Raw genomic sequence first — 15242 nt, 5'->3', positions numbered from 1 at the left:
CATACAATTGCATAACAATAATAATAATAATGTGGAAGACAATGGACACAACGCAGACCATCATAAATCATACCACTGTTTCATGATACATGAATAAGGACAAAACGATCGTATATGAACAATTCCTCTCGACGTTTCATGTTATGTTATTGCAGAGTTTGTTTTCCGACGCTCGGATAGGCTCACGTTAATGACGTCAGCCAGGGGTGGGCTTGGTGAAACAGGAAGCGTGAGGTACCATTTGTTTTGGAAAAACCAGCATAGAGATATTTGTCTGGTAAGCCACGATGGCCGATTCAACAATGGAGCAAAACAGTGACGATTACAAGGTACCAGCATGTCTTTCTGTCGTCATTTTCTAACGTTTCGAACGTTAAAGAAAACAGTGCAGGCGTTGACCGTGGGCGCTCGTTGTTGCGCTTTAGCTCATTTTGTCGACGCGTCAGCTAGCTAACCGTAGTAACTTCAGTTAAAAGAAGAAATAGGCGGTGTTTAAACGTCGCAAAAAAATAAACCGAGTAAGTTGAATTGGCTGTCTTTGTAGTTTGAAGTTGAAAAAGATAACGTTCCTTCGTCACGAGACGAGCTGTGACGTAACTTGTCAGACCTGCCGCGAACTGATCACATGACGCGTTGACGTGACCAAACACTTGTCGTAAACGATATAACTGTCCCTTGCTTGTCGTTTTAATTAGGAATTAGGAGAAAAAGATCAAGTAATTGTCAATTGTGATGAGAATTATTGATGTAACCTCGAGTTACCTTTTTGAACTTTATTATTGTACGGTAGCTCCGTTTACGCAGTGACCACAAAGGCAACAGTGTTACGTTCCATCGTGTAAATTATTTTGAACCCTTTAATCCAATGTTTCCCAAGATTCATTGATCATAACTTACATAAGCAAAATCATATCAGGGCCCATCACCGAAAGACAAATGTAAAAAAAAAAAAAAAAAAAAAAGTGGATACACAGTTTAATTCTGACATCTAGTGGAAGAGCATTTATTTGTTCCCCCTGTCGCTATATGTCACTGCCACAGATAGATGACCAAAGATACATAGTTATTGTAGTAAATAAATAATAGCGCTGAATGTGATGACATCACTGCCACTAATAATCAAAATTGGGTGCCATTGATGCTTATGTGTTGGATCTTCATTTGTATACCTAATATTCTGAATGGTGGGTATATTTCTAAGCATTTGTCTTTGTTTTCCTCAGCTGATATTCGAGAAGGAAGGTGTGTACCTGCACACAAACGCCAAGAGGAGCAACCAGGACACTAGTATCCCGGGGTTCATACGTATTGTGGAGCGGGTGAGTGAATAATTATGTTGTTGTCATGGCAGGGTGAGGAATAAATGATGAAGTAATTTTTTATTTTTTTTTTCAGGCTGGCGTTCCAGCTTTAGAGTGGAGTCCCCTGGAGGATGCGGGCCGCAGCGCGCCTGCTGTGCTTTACTCCAAAAAGGTGGGTTTGATATGAATATGACACCAATACAAAAAAAATAAAAATCTATGATTGAAAGATTTTCTTTGTGAATCAGGACGGCGAAGGAAGCGAGGAGGACACCAGGTTTGACCCCGGCTATGAGCCAGACTGGGCGGTCATCAGCACGGTGAAGAAAGATCGGGAGCATGTCTCCGTCAGAGAGTCAGGTGCTGCCTCAAATGTTCCAGATTTTCCCCCAGTTTAGCTGCTAAATCATGAGAAAGTGGGAGCATAACTATGTCAATTAGATGGACCGTTCGGCTTGCAGGTCAGTGGTCGTTCTCGCTGCCCCTGTCGGAGCTCTACTCCTTGCGCAGGGCCCGTTTCTCCCTTGGCCGCAACTTCCTGGTGTTGACCAGCCGGGGGGGCCACCCCCTGCCCCCCTTGCACTTCCACCGAGGGGGCAGCCGGGAGCTTCTGCGCGCCCTCAGCCGCTACATCATCCTGGACCAGTAAGCCTGGACGCTCTCACTCAATGTCACGTGATTGGATAAAGAACGTCACCTTTTTTTTTTGGGGGGGGGGGGGTGTGATGTCATCATCAGGTCTCCGGTGGACGGGCGTCTCTTCCTGGCGTATCCCCAAGACCCGGACGCTCTTTATCAGTCCTTTGACAAGCTGCACCTTTTTGATGATGCAGGTGCCGATCTGGTGTCGGTAAGATTGGATTTATTTTGCCAAACAGTTGACGCTGCTGGTTATTAAGCTACTTTATTAAGCTAAGGCACATGCTTTCTGCTAAGGCTTTCTCAAAACACGGCGGTTCGAAGTGATCAGCACAGTTTGGAATGCTTGCTAGGCACCCGTAGCTGACCACGTTTCTTCCCGTGTCCATTGAGGTTCCCTATGCACTAGTCACGTATTAATTTTTCACTTGGAAAGCCCCCCCCCCCCCCCCCCCCCAAAAAAAAAACTCTTGCCGCCGCCTGCACCATTTGTACAACCAAATGCCACAGAAATAAACCATCGTGACATCGTTAAATCATACGACAACAAATATACAAGGACGGGAACAACAGCATGGAACAATAGCACACAATGGCGAGTGAACAGGATGTTTGCCTTGTGTGACGACACACCGCCCCGGAAAGAGACGAAGACCGGAAGGAGCGGGATGCAAAAAAGATGCATATTTATCGATTTCACTGCTGTATAGCTGCTATATAATCACTTTGAAATGGCAGATGTGGTTCGTAAAGGGGTTCCAGAGTTATCAAGAAAATGTTTTAAATCTTTGTCCTCTGATCTTCAAGAGTAAATCCAAAGGACTTTTTTTTTTCCCCAGGGTATCTTTGTTCATTATATATTGTCATTATACAATGTGTCTTTCACAGAGATTTATCCACGATCCCTATGCAACGACCTTCGGTGGCTTCTCCAAGGTCACCAACTTCTTCAGGGACGCCTTGCGGCCGCCCGACTCCCCCGCTGCCGGCAATCCGAGCTCAGCCCCACACCTGGACGAGGAGCCCGGGTTTGAGCTCATCACATGCGTAAGGAGGGCAACTTTTGTCCGAACCACTCAACTTGCATATGAGAGAAACAAATACTGTCGCAAAAGAATCTATTTTAAGATCATGAAAGTTAAGAAAAAGAGTCCACAGTAGGAATGTAAGCAGGGGAGCACCCGCGCGGGTGTCTCGGATATGCTGAAGCTAGCACTCCTCTCGCAAAGTATTCATGACAACCGCCATCTTTCAGTATGGAATAGAAACACTAAAAACACAACAACTCGGTATGTAGGATACTTAATCGATTCTTTATGAAGTTATGGAACTAATCCACAGAGTCAGGGAAGTCCTGGCCCATGTAAAAGGGGCTGTGGAGTCGAAATAAGTTGTAAAAGTTTTCATTTTAATAATTGATTAATTTGTCTTTTTTATTTATTTTCGTTTTGTTTATTAATTGGTGAATAAGATTTTTTTTTAAATAATGTATTTCCATCCCCTTGTTAAAAAAAACGGACATTTTTCAAATTGACAAAAATTGGCAAATTGTTTCTGATTAATTTTATTGGCCTGGCCAATAAAAAGATTTGAAAAAAAAACAAAAATGGGCAGAAATGTTGATCATTGTTTTCCAAAGGAAACGCAGATATTTGCAAATGTCTTATTTTGAGTCAACACAAAGATAATCAGTCTGCTTTCGTGGAGAACTACAAAAATCAGAGAATATCTACTGCCGGAGTTGGACAATTGTAATTCAAACAAAGTCTCTGAATAATTAATCGATTATCAAAATAGTTGTTGATTAATTTGATAATCGATTATTGTCGATTAAAAGCGCTATATAATGAAGTCATAGCACATGTTGAAGTAATGGCGTGACAGAGAGAAATAGAATTGAACAAAATAATTCACAAAGTCAAAAAAAGTTCATGCGAAGATCGGTCACGAACGGGCACATTAACGCGATCGTCGTAATCCACAATCAAGACTTTTAAAACGATTTGATTGCTGCATGTGTTTTTATGTGGTTTTCCCTGCAGGGTGTGGAGCTCGGGCCCAAGCCGGTCGTCAGCAGGGGGCGACCTCTGGACCAGTGGGAGGTCTTCCTGGACCCTGAGGGGCGTGTCCAAGACCCCGAGCGCGTTAAAGAGCTCGTCTTCCGAGGGGTGAGCGAACGCAGTAATCATCACGATAAAATAATCTATTTTTTATTATTATTATTATTTTTTTAAACATGACATGAGTGTGTATTGTTTTGCAGGGGATCACACCGACACTCAGGAAGGAAGTATGGAAGTTCCTGCTGGGCTTTTACCCGTGGAGCAGCACCCACAGCGAAAGAGAGGAGATCCTCCGCCTTAAAACGTCAGTTCCTAATGACAATGGGGATTTTTTGATTTTTTGATTTTTTTGATTTTTTTTTGCCTTGGCGGATCGCAAGGTAAGTCACTTTGTGTTCTGCGTGTGCAGGGACGAGTACTTCCGCATGAAGGTGCAGTGGAAGTCGGTCAGCGAGGAGCAGGAAATGAGGAATTCGCTCCTCAGGGGCTACCGCAATCTGATTGGTGGGTAGACTTGGTCAAGCAGCATGCGGCTCATCAGCCAAAGTTGTTTTGAACACCCCATTCCAAAATCCGGACCAGTTCTTGTACCGAACGGCTCCACGGCGTTGATTCAATCCACCGTCCATTTTTCCCGTAGAGATTATTCTCATTAGGGTCCCAGATGTGCTGGAGTCTCTCCCAGATGACTTTTAAAGTAAACTCAGATTGAAATGACCAATACATTTCATTTCACAACTACTGACCTCTACTACTGAAATGCAGTGGGGGAAAAAATGCAGTATTTATAAATTATTCCTATAAGTCAAAAAAAAAACAACACTTTTTTTTTTTTTTTTTTTTTTTTTTTGGATCAGCCCACTTTAGCAGCAGCAGCTGTTGTAAACAAACCATCACCACCGGACACTCAGTTAGCAGTGAAAAATAGTAAGAAAGGTATGCATATAACTTTACTCTCGGTTATTACTGAATGCATTTACAACATCGGGCAAAACGAACGGAATTGAAACGGAGCGCTTTCCAACCGATGCTCTCATTTCTTGTTCCTTCCTCTCTCTCTCTCTCTCTCTCTCTCTCTCTCTCTCCTCATTTTCCTGATCGCACTCTGGCTCGAACTGAAATGACTGAACAGCGTTTCCTCGCTGCTACTGTGGCTACTGCTAAAAACCACTACGGGCCGTCGGGCACGTCCCCATTTGTCCGGCGGCCAGGTCCGCCGTGTCAGGTGTATATTTCCCTCATCCTGTACGTAAACGTGTTTTTTGTTGTGTTCGTTGCCAGAGCGAGACGTGAACAGGACAGACCGGCACAACACCTTCTTCTCCGGTAACGACAACCCGGGCCTGGCGCTGCTCCACGACGTGCTCATGACGTACTGCATGTATAACTTTGATCTAGGTGAGTTGTTTTATTTTGTATTTTTGTAATATATATTTGAACAAAGTGATCTTCATCCTCATGATTCCGTGTTTGATTTTTGTGTCCTCAGGCTACGTGCAGGGGATGAGCGACCTCCTGTCGCCTCTGCTGTTTGTCACACAGAATGAAGTGGAGTCGTTCTGGTGCCTCACCGGCTTCATGGAGATGGTGGTGAGGGCTCACGCTATCACCAGCGAGCACTTTCTCGTTTTCTTCTCGCCTTTTTCTCCTTCTGCTTCCCCCCTTTATCTACTTCTCCTCTTTAGCTTCTCTTTCTTTCCTCTTTTTCTTCTCAGCTTTTTCTCCTCCTCTTCCTCCTCCTGTTTTTTTTTCTTATTACCCTCCTCATCGTCTTTTTTCTCCCCCTATACCTCTTCTTCTCCTCATTTTCTCATCCTCCTCTTTTTCTGCAGATTATACTGTATAATATAAGATATTGCAAATGAGAATCTGTTTTCAATTGCGTTACCAGGCTAGGTAAAGGTTCACATAATAATACATTCAATACAAATGAACTATTTTATGAAAGTTTTTCTTTGCGAAACATGTATTTATTGAATTGCGAGCCATGTTGTGTGCTCCTCAGCACCACAACTTTGAGGAGTCCCAGGAGGCCATGAAGCAGCAGCTCCTTCAACTCAGCGCCCTGTTGAAGGCTCTGGACCCGGAGCTCTGTGACTTCCTGGGTAAGTCCATCTGGATCGGGAGTTGGACTTTCAAAACCGACGAGGAAATGATTCTAATCCCCACCCGTCAGACTCCCAGGACAGCGGCTCGCTTTGTTTCTGTTTCCGCTGGCTGCTCATCTGGTTCAAGAGGGAGTTCTCCTTTGACGACATTCTCATATTGTGGGAGGTGAGCTCCGTTTAAGACACTGCAGTAGATTGTGTGCTTGTGCCTAATTTTGTGGCTGGTTACTGCATTCCAAGCAATTTGCCAGTCACCAGACAACGTGTAGAAAGAGAGGAACCTTGAAAATGGCCAACATCTACCTAGAACTGTGTCTTTCTTGAGACTATTTTGTGGCTCTACTTCTGATAGACACGCCTACCAAATTTCATGTTGTTGTCCAAGTGTCTTCTGGGGCAAGGATCCCGAGAAAGGAGCCTAAAATGGCTGCTTTGAACCAAAATGGAAGACTTCCTGTCTTTTCAGACATGGCTTCTCAAGACTTTTTTTTTTTGTGTGGGTCTACTCATGACAGACATACCTACCAAATTTCATGTTGCTAAGTCAGACTGGCTTTTATTAAAAAAAAAAAAAAAAAAATTGATCTGGGGTGCGAGGTATTTTGACCCTAAAGCAACCGGTTCAAACAAAACTTTCAGACTTCCTGTGTCTTTTTTTTTTTTTTCATGATTCTAAGTGAAACCTTTGGGGGCTGAATTTTCTTTCTTTTTTGAATCTGGTGGTTAGGGGCGGTGCTTTGGCTCTGAAACTTTGGCTCCAAATTAAAAGGCTTTCGCGACAAAAAAAGTGTCTTTTCAGGCATGGCTAGTTGAGACTTTTTTGTGGGTCTATTCATGATAGTAATGTAGTGTTCCTAAGTCAAACTGGTTTTGATGGCTGAATTTTCCCAAAATTGCTAGGTTGTTTTTTCTTCCCCCCCTCAGGTTCTGTGGACTCGTCTTCCCTGCGCCAACTTCCACCTTCTGATCGCTTGCTCCATCCTGCAGTCGCAGAGAGGCGAGCTGATTGGCTCAGACCACGACTTCAACACTATTCTCAAAGTGTGTGTTCGTGTATTGCGTTGCGATGGAAGAAGCATTGCGCCCTCACTCTCACCCTTGTCTTCATAACACACAGCACATTAATGAACTGACCATGAAGTTAGACCTACAGAGCGCTCTGCGAGGAGCCGAAGCCATCTACCTGCAATTGCTCCAGTGCAAGGTGAGAACAACAAACAGACAAGGCCTTTTGTGAATTTTGTGAATGGGGCTTTGGGTGGTCACTCAAGTTTGAAATAATTTAAAAAAATGTTCAGAACGGGACCGTAATACAGTGGTACATCGGTCGACGCGCGACTAGGCATGGAACGATTACCGATTTTGATGCTATCCCCCTTTAACCAAACCACGCAACTTTGCCTTACAAAGGTCGGCTCGCTGAACTAGGACATAATGGAAAATGTCATAGATGGGCTAACAAAACCAGCATCGATATCGCGGTAGATGCAGTATTCACCTTTTTAAGAATTTATATTTGAATACCAATGGTAGCAACACGTGTAGACAAGAGATTGCAATAGTGCAGTCGACCCTGACATAGTCGAGGTTCGGCACCCGGCGGTTCACCTATTCGCTAGTCAGGATAAGCGATTCGGAAAATGGATGGATGGATTTTATTTGTTGTTTTTTTTTTTTTAAATTTGTATTTATTGTTTATTTTTATTTTTTTAACGGGAAGGCACCAGGATGGGAAGTTTTCCGTAGACTCCGCTTATTAGCGGTATTTTTATGCTCATTCACGTGTTTGTGTAGTCATTTATTTATCTATGGGGGGCTACCCCCATTCATCATGGAAACAGCTTCCCCTTATTTATTTATTTTTAATTCTATTGAATTTTTTTTAATGGCAGTGATAATGGATGTCGATTCATGTGCGGATTTTCCCTTTTCGCGTTCAGGCCCAGTCTCTGTCCCCCGCAAATCTCAGGGTCCTGTAAACCCGCGGTCATATATTCTTTATCCTCTGCGAAGAACATCTGGCATTTGTTGATTACTGATGAGCTCGGAGGAGTTGAAACGTCTCAATGAACAGTAGGTCCTTCTATCTCGTCTTATACGACCCCCAGGTGGCCAAGGCGGTGCACACGAGAAGGAGCAACAATCAATTGATGAAATGTGACGAACATTCATTGAAATTGTATTTCATTTGTTGCTTCCACCCCCCCGGTCCCCAGGATTTGCCCCTGAGGGTCCAGGAGGTTTTGGGTGTGTACGTGCCATCCAGTTCCTCCTCCGACGACAACGATGAGAGCCCTGACTTTCAGGGCGGCGACACGCAGCTTCCCCCCGGCCAATCACAAGCCGGCGCTCCAACACGTGATGCCACCCCCTAAATTAAACCAACCAGCTGACATGAAGATATTTACGAGTGATGACTTATATTTACTGTAAGCCTGAGAGGAGGCTGGAAATACAACATGTCCGCAGCAGGGGGGCAACATGGAAGCCATCGCTGTGCTGCTCATCTTCCTCCGCCTCCCGCTCTTCCTCCTCTTGATTGATGCTGCTCTCTTTTGACATTTTACACTTTTGTTTTTCACCCTTGCTGCTGCCAACCAACTAAAAAAAGAAGGGAATAAAGTGAAGGTTTTTTTTTTTTGTGTAGTGTTTAATGTAGCCTTCCGTGGCAGCCCTATGCAAACCTGGTCACCTTTTAACCTTTGTACAGTTTCCATCTGCTCATCAGTACTGAATAAAAGGACAATGACACACTACTTTGTCTTTTTTTTTTTTTTTAATACATCTACAAAAGTCAGCTATGTAAAACACGACATTACTAAAAAAGATATTATCAAGACTGGACTCGGACAAAAAAATCGGCCCTGGCATTTGTGGATTCAACCAGAGCACACAAAGACTAATAGTTTGTCCCAAACCCGACTTTAGATTTGATGTATTATCTTTGTATATGAGGGCGGCACGGTGGGTGACTTGTTAGCGCATCTGCCTCACATTTCTGAGGACCCGCTTGCAAATCCGGCCTCGCCTGTGTGGAGTTTGCATGTTAGCTCGGCATTTGATGCTGTATATATACAGTCCCTTTCCAAAAACAATTTGAATATCATGGAAAAGTGTATTACCATACTTCCATTAAAAACGTTGAACTTTCATAGGTGATAGATTCAGGACCCACAATTTCAAGTATTTTATTTGTTCATTTTTACAGAATTTGGGCTTCCGGCTCCTAAAAGCCACGGAATCAAGAATTCAAAACGAAATCAGCCCAAATTTTGCAGGCCATAAATGTCTTCCAACTGAGTGTCACACACTCATCCTCGACTAAACTCAAAGCACCTGCATTCCCTCCTACCTCGTACATTTCTGAGACCATAAAAAAAAGAAAGAAAAAAAAAAAGCTCACGAGAGAGGAAGTGTGTGAGAATAAAAACGAAAGTGCGGATACTTCAAAGGCGTCTCCCTGACTTCATTCATTCGTTTCATTCTCACAAACCATCGACCAACGTCGACCATCTTCAAAAGCAAAAGTTGTGTGACGTCACATTAGTATCACACCACTTCCCGGAAATTAAGATATAATCCCCGCCGATAACTTCCCAAAGAATTACGTATTATTAATAATGTATAAATTAATTAAATTTATCATGGCAAAAAGAAGTATATAATTTCTATTTAAGACACTAGTGAGGATGAGCGGTACGGAAAATGAATTAATGAATAGAAATGTTTTTGAGGAAAAACATTTTTTGAATGATTTAAAAATGGTTTATTTTATTTTAACATTTTTGGGTTTTGTTTTGTGATTTTCTTATTTCAATCTGTATTTTATAGAGCACAAATAGCTTCACGTTTTTGTTATCGCTTCACTTATTACTCTGCCTCTCAAAACACATTTATGTAAAAAAAATAATAATAATAAAAAGTCAGACAAATATACAATATTTACACAATATTTCAATGTACATTTTCACCTGCTAAATGAGTACACTGAAAAAAAGTATTGAATTTACTTCATAGGAACATGAACATCGGTTGCACATGATTAAAATGTGTTCAACTAACATATTATTTGATTGTTTTCAATGAGGGGCAAACAATGACGTCGCTTCGGCACATTTTAATCACGTGCAAGTGAAAATCAAGTGCGTTTTTGTCATTTTTATTTCAGTGTGCAAGTGTATTAAAGCTTCCCACTTGGTGGATTATGACGGTCTGATAGACGAGGACTTAACTTGTACGTCACAAAAAAGTAAGTTGTGAACAAAGTCTGAAAGGCAAAATGAATTGAGCGTGTAATCCCGTCAGCGTCATCGCGACGAAAGGAGGCTTAAAGCCGCTGACAAGGCTGCGGCCTTTAAAGCACTTTCAAAGCAGATTGAGGTTGAATGAGGCGACCACACCGTGTGCCAGTTAAGTGGGGTCAGGCCAGGGTGGCCGGCAGGGATGGGTGGGACAGTGGCGCCCGGGTGGCTGGCGGGGCGTCACCCCAACACGGTGACAGATCGCGAGCCTGTTTAAGCAGCCTGCTCAATTCATACGTGGCAGCTGTATTCAAAAGCGGGCGGAGGGTCCGAAAGGGGGCGGCGGCGGGTCCTGAGAAGGGGGCGCGGCACTCCGCCCCTCATTTTCCAGCTCATTTCCTTCGACACTGGAGAACAGAGATCCTTTTTTACTCCTGCCATTCAACTCGCACACAGACACCTGCTGTTACTGCTGGTGTGTGTGTGTGTGTGTGTGTTTGTGTGTGTATTAAGGGGGGGTCAAAGTTTAACCTGTTCGCAAGTTAAGACACAACACACAAAGCACACAGAATGATGTTTACCAATTTACTTCAATTCTATGTACTGTACGCCACGGAACACTCCGGATTGAATTTGCCCAAAGTTGCTACTTCAACCCGAAATGGCCAACTTCCTGTTCAATATCAGCCATGCATACTTGAGACTTTTTCATGTTTTGTCATAATAGACATGTCAACCAAATTTCGTGTTCATGGGTAACATTATTTTTACTTTTTTTGTAACTTTCCAGGAGGCATCACTGAGGGAATTCGCCTCAAATGGTTGGCTTCTTGTTCAATTTTGGGCATGGGTCCTTGAGACTTTTTTGTGCATCCTATTGCGCTAGATATGTCGGCTAATTGTGGCACCCATCAGTAAAACTGGTGTCAGGGGCTGTTTTTTTTTTTTTTCTCTCCAACTTTCCCGGGGGGCACAACCGAGGGAAATACCTCAAAACGGTTGACTCTCTGTTCGATTTCAGGCATGCGTCTTTGAGACTTTTTCACGCAGCAAAACAAATTGCATGACCAAATTTCATGTGTTGGAAAAACTGTTGTCGGGGGCTAATTTTTTTTGAAAGGTGAGCCCGTGGCCGCTGAAGGCCACCTGTAGCCAGTGTGTCAAGTACAAGCTGTAAACCTCCATTGTGTCGAGGCCCCCAGGGGTCTCGGGGTGTGCGACGAGTGCGTGTCCGTACGCTGGGAGCGTGCGAGGCAGAAGGCCAGGGCCTGGTGTCTGACACTGATTTGTAAAGGGAGACAATACGGCTCATTGACCCGAGGCGCCACTGTCTGTTGCACATACCTCCGTCACGGCTCTTTAAACAGCAGCAGATTGGCGCAAGGCTCCATGAGGGACGGGGGGGGGGCAAAGGGGGCGTGGTCAGAGGTACGCTGCTTTGACAGTGAGGGTGCTCTCCCAACTTTGATGGAAATGTCATGCCGGGGCTTTTATTCGAACGCATTGAGACGAGATGGGGACGCGGTCACTTGGATGGTGATCATGTCAGCTGATTGTTCAAATCTTTTATACGAATAATCCACCCAATGTATATTTTCCCAACTTGTGGTGAAGCAAGCCTTTTGTAAAATTCATTTATTCATGGGTGTAAATTGGAAAATGTAAATCAACATAGCATAATGAGCTGTTTAAAATCTCATTTTATGATGGTGTACCTAATGAAGTGAAGTTTTCCTTGTCATTTAGTGATGTTAAAACATGAATGTGTAATATTCCAAGATGTGTGTGTGTGTGTGTGTGGGGGGGGGGGGGGGTCACTAACTAAAAGCTATTTGGGTGCCCCCCCCTCCATCCACGCCGGTGTTGTAAACAAACACCGTGTGGCTATTGTCGTCCGTTCCCATTGTCGGAGTGCGGAGATGACCTTTTTCTTCTCGCTTTTCACCGTCGATCTCAAGCTGTCGGCCCGCCACTCCTTCTCTTGTCCGGGCCCCGCCCGGGCCCCCTCGCCGGTCGCCCCCCCCCACCCCCCCCACCCAACTCGCCGGCCCACCTGTTGAAGCGATTGTCTTCTTCACACTTGACGTCACCGGCCAGGGGCGCCGCCCTCATTCAGGCCCTCTTTCTCCCTCGCGCTTATAAAAGGACGCTCAGGATTCTCTCCCGCTTCACTTGGACCTTTTAGCCGGCACTTTTTCATAGCCAGCGTGCAGATGGACGACAGAGGTGTGTCGCTGCGGTGCGAGGAAACAGAAGAGGACCACCAAGACCGAGCAGCCAAGAGAGTCCCGGGAACGGGTGTCACAGGGGGTCTGCTGCGGGCTGCTTGGGACCCGTCGGTGTCGGGGAGGCGCGTGATCCAGAGGCTGCTTCACGTGGAGGAACGATATGCTCCCTCGCCGCTCTACGTGAGTCTCATACAGCAGGAACCGGAAAGACGGGATGAGCTGGCCAAGTGGACGCTGCAGGTATGGAGATGTCAGGCTCACCTCTTCTTTCGCCAGGTTCCCTCTCACACATCGTGGACAATATCGTCATATTTTCCCCTAAATCAATTCAATTGGTTCATCGTCCGTTAGTTTCACTTTTTTATTCATCGATTTCAAAAAAAAAACAAAACCAATCTATTAACTCTTTGGAACGCCCGACTGTCTGAGAAGTGTCGCGAAACTCAGCCTCTTCCCTCACTTTGCGGGAGCCGTGCGGCATTGTGTCGCCTCAAGATCGAAAATCTGGATGTGTTAGCTTAGATGCATTTGAGTAAACATGGATAGCCGAAGAGGTTCCCGACACGTTGTTGTTGCGGTGCCATTGTTTTGTCTTCTCATCTCTCCTCTTTTCACTTCTTCTTTTCTCCTCTTTTCCCTCGTCTCACAAGTCTTTATCTCCCGGGACAGGTGTGCTGCGATTGCGGCTGCGACGAGGCCGTGTTCCCGCTGTCCGTCTCTCTGATAGACAGGTTCCTGTCGGTCGCGTTGTCGGCGCCCGTGTCGCCGTACTGCCTGGCGGCCGCCTGCGTCCTCGTCGCCTCGAAGCTGAGCGAGTGCGACAACATCACCTCGGACGCCCTCTGTGCCGCCGCGGGGTACGACTTCCTGCCCGCCGACCTGCGGGTGAGGCCCTACATTACCCATGATGCACTTTGGTTGCCCTCTGTTTACCTTTCACCTTGACTGTAGGAAAGATGAAAAACAAATAAGCACAGTACCAATATTTAATCTTATTACATTTTGTTAGATATTTTTTTTCCATCGTTACTTCATTTGTTGTTCTCATTTTATTTTATGACATTAAATCACATTTAGAAACATTTTTGTGGATTGAATGTTTATATCGTGAAACACAATTGAACAAAAGCCCCAAAAAACGGTGTCGATTTAATTTCTACCTTGAAGGACAAAAAAAAATCATTGTATTACATTTTATTACATATATTTTAATTTAATTGAAAACTTTTTATTGTATTTTATTTTACTTCATAAAATTAAATCTAGTCGAAAAACATGTTTTGGCATTCAAATTTTGCACATGTAATAAAAATGTTTCTTAAAATGACTTTTGAAATTCAATAAAATGTAATAAAATACCATTTAATTTGAGGTGGTAAAAATAAGTGGGTTGTTGTTCCCCCCCCCACTTGAGTGAGTAAAACTGATATATACGTGATGAAATAATAAAATAAAATAAAATCAATGTAATTACATTTAAATACATTCAATAAAAAATGATGGCAGAAGACATCATTCGTGCATTTTGGCAGTGGACCCCCGCACTTAATCCACTTGTTCCCCCCTTCACCCAGGAAATGGAGCGCGTTGTCCTGGCAACCCTACGCTGGGACACGGCTGCTGTGACGCCTCAGGACTTCCTGCCGCACTTCCTGGCCTCGCTGGAGGAGAGGCGAGAGGAGGATAGCGCCACCCTGAGGCGGCACAGCGACACGTTGGCGGCCATGTGCGCGTGTGACTCACGCTTCCTGGGGGCGCCGCCCTCCCTGGTGGCCGCCGCCTCGCTCAACTGCGCCCTGCGGGGCCTGGGCAACGACGGGCGCTCTCGGCTCTACCTGCTCAGCTTAACGCTGGCCGAGCTGTGCCAGGCCGACCTGGTGAGTGGCAGCGGGGCTTGTGATTGGCTGATCGGTCTTTATTTTGATTGGCCAGACTTTCTAATCATACGTAGACAGATAGATACAATATGTCATCCTCCCCTCACTTCAACATAGTTCCTTGGTAATAAGATGCCACGAGATGGCGCCAAAGCCGTACACTAGACAGGGCACCAAAACAGCAAGTAAGTGAGTTTTTCAATGAATAACCCAAACGTCGGCAACAGATAGCTAGAACAACCATCCATACATCCATCTATTTTCAACACCGCTTATCCTGGTTAGGGTCGCGGGGCGCCGGAGCCTATCCCAGCTGACTTCGGGCGAAAGGCGGCCTACACCCTGAACTGGTCGCCAGTCAGTCACAGGGCACACACAGACACGGGCAACCATTCGCACTCACATTCACGCGGTCACCGAGTGGGAACTGAACTCACGCTGCCCGCACCAAAGTCAGGCGAGTGTACCGCTACACCATCAGTCACGCTAGCGCAACCGACAAAGTAAAATCCGCTACAGACGACATGACTGCGAATTCTTGCGATTCCACAAGCAGTTCGAGAACAGCTGTTCCAACAGACTTCCTGTGTGTGTACTGGCAGGCGGTGCTGCAGTACTACAGCGAGATGATCGAACGCGCCCTCCGCCAGCGCCTCAGCGGCGGGCCCGTGGACAAAGGCGACGAGGTGGAGGACGAAAGATCTTGCACGCCCACTGACATGAGAGAGATTGATTTCTAAAGCTTTGTTGTTGTCCAAATTGCAAGTGCGGACCAATCAAATGTC

The 15242-nt window shown here is 45.0% G+C and overlaps 2 protein-coding genes across 2 annotated transcripts; both read left to right on the top strand.

Annotated features, from left to right (window-relative positions):
- Nucleotides 1-209: 209 nt before the first annotated feature.
- Nucleotides 210-8862, top strand: tbc1d17 (TBC1 domain family, member 17). The gene is made up of 17 exons (XM_061701232.1): nucleotides 210-329; nucleotides 1224-1319; nucleotides 1396-1473; nucleotides 1550-1661; nucleotides 1763-1946; nucleotides 2040-2151; nucleotides 2829-2987; nucleotides 3983-4108; nucleotides 4204-4307; nucleotides 4413-4507; nucleotides 5285-5401; nucleotides 5493-5593; nucleotides 6009-6108; nucleotides 6180-6277; nucleotides 7036-7152; nucleotides 7229-7315; nucleotides 8328-8862. The coding sequence occupies exons 1-17, from the start codon at nucleotides 288-290 to the stop codon at nucleotides 8484-8486; spliced, it is 1887 nt and encodes a 628-aa protein (XP_061557216.1). The 5' UTR covers nucleotides 210-287; the 3' UTR covers nucleotides 8487-8862.
- Nucleotides 8863-12565: 3703 nt separating this feature from the next.
- Nucleotides 12566-15197, top strand: ccndx (cyclin Dx). The gene is made up of 4 exons (XM_061700870.1): nucleotides 12566-12820; nucleotides 13250-13465; nucleotides 14155-14457; nucleotides 15060-15197. The coding sequence occupies exons 1-4, from the start codon at nucleotides 12566-12568 to the stop codon at nucleotides 15195-15197; spliced, it is 912 nt and encodes a 303-aa protein (XP_061556854.1).
- Nucleotides 15198-15242: the final 45 nt, after the last annotated feature.

Source organism: Phycodurus eques, chromosome 16 (assembly GCF_024500275.1).
Source record: "Phycodurus eques isolate BA_2022a chromosome 16, UOR_Pequ_1.1, whole genome shotgun sequence".
Lineage (NCBI taxonomy): Eukaryota > Metazoa > Chordata > Actinopteri > Syngnathiformes > Syngnathidae > Phycodurus > Phycodurus eques.
Note: the sequence above shows the minus strand (reverse complement) of the source record. Positions and strands in the feature narration are given on the sequence as shown.

Bases quoted from the DNA above. Each gene is read 5' to 3' on its own strand.
- tbc1d17 (XM_061701232.1), top strand. From the start codon at position 288: ATGGCCGATTCAACAATGGAGCAAAACAGTGACGATTACAAG. The intron at 6,278-7,035 runs GTGAGCTCCGTT...TCCCCCCCTCAG, and splicing joins ACATTCTCATATTGTGGGAG to GTTCTGTGGACTCGTCTTCC. The intron at 7,153-7,228 runs GTGTGTGTTCGT...CATAACACACAG, and splicing joins ACTTCAACACTATTCTCAAA to CACATTAATGAACTGACCAT.
- ccndx (XM_061700870.1), top strand. From the start codon at position 12,566: ATGGACGACAGAGGTGTGTCGCTGCGGTGCGAGGAAACAGAAGAGGAC. The intron at 12,821-13,249 runs GTATGGAGATGT...CTCCCGGGACAG, and splicing joins TGGCCAAGTGGACGCTGCAG to GTGTGCTGCGATTGCGGCTG. The intron at 14,458-15,059 runs GTGAGTGGCAGC...GTGTACTGGCAG, and splicing joins AGCTGTGCCAGGCCGACCTG to GCGGTGCTGCAGTACTACAG.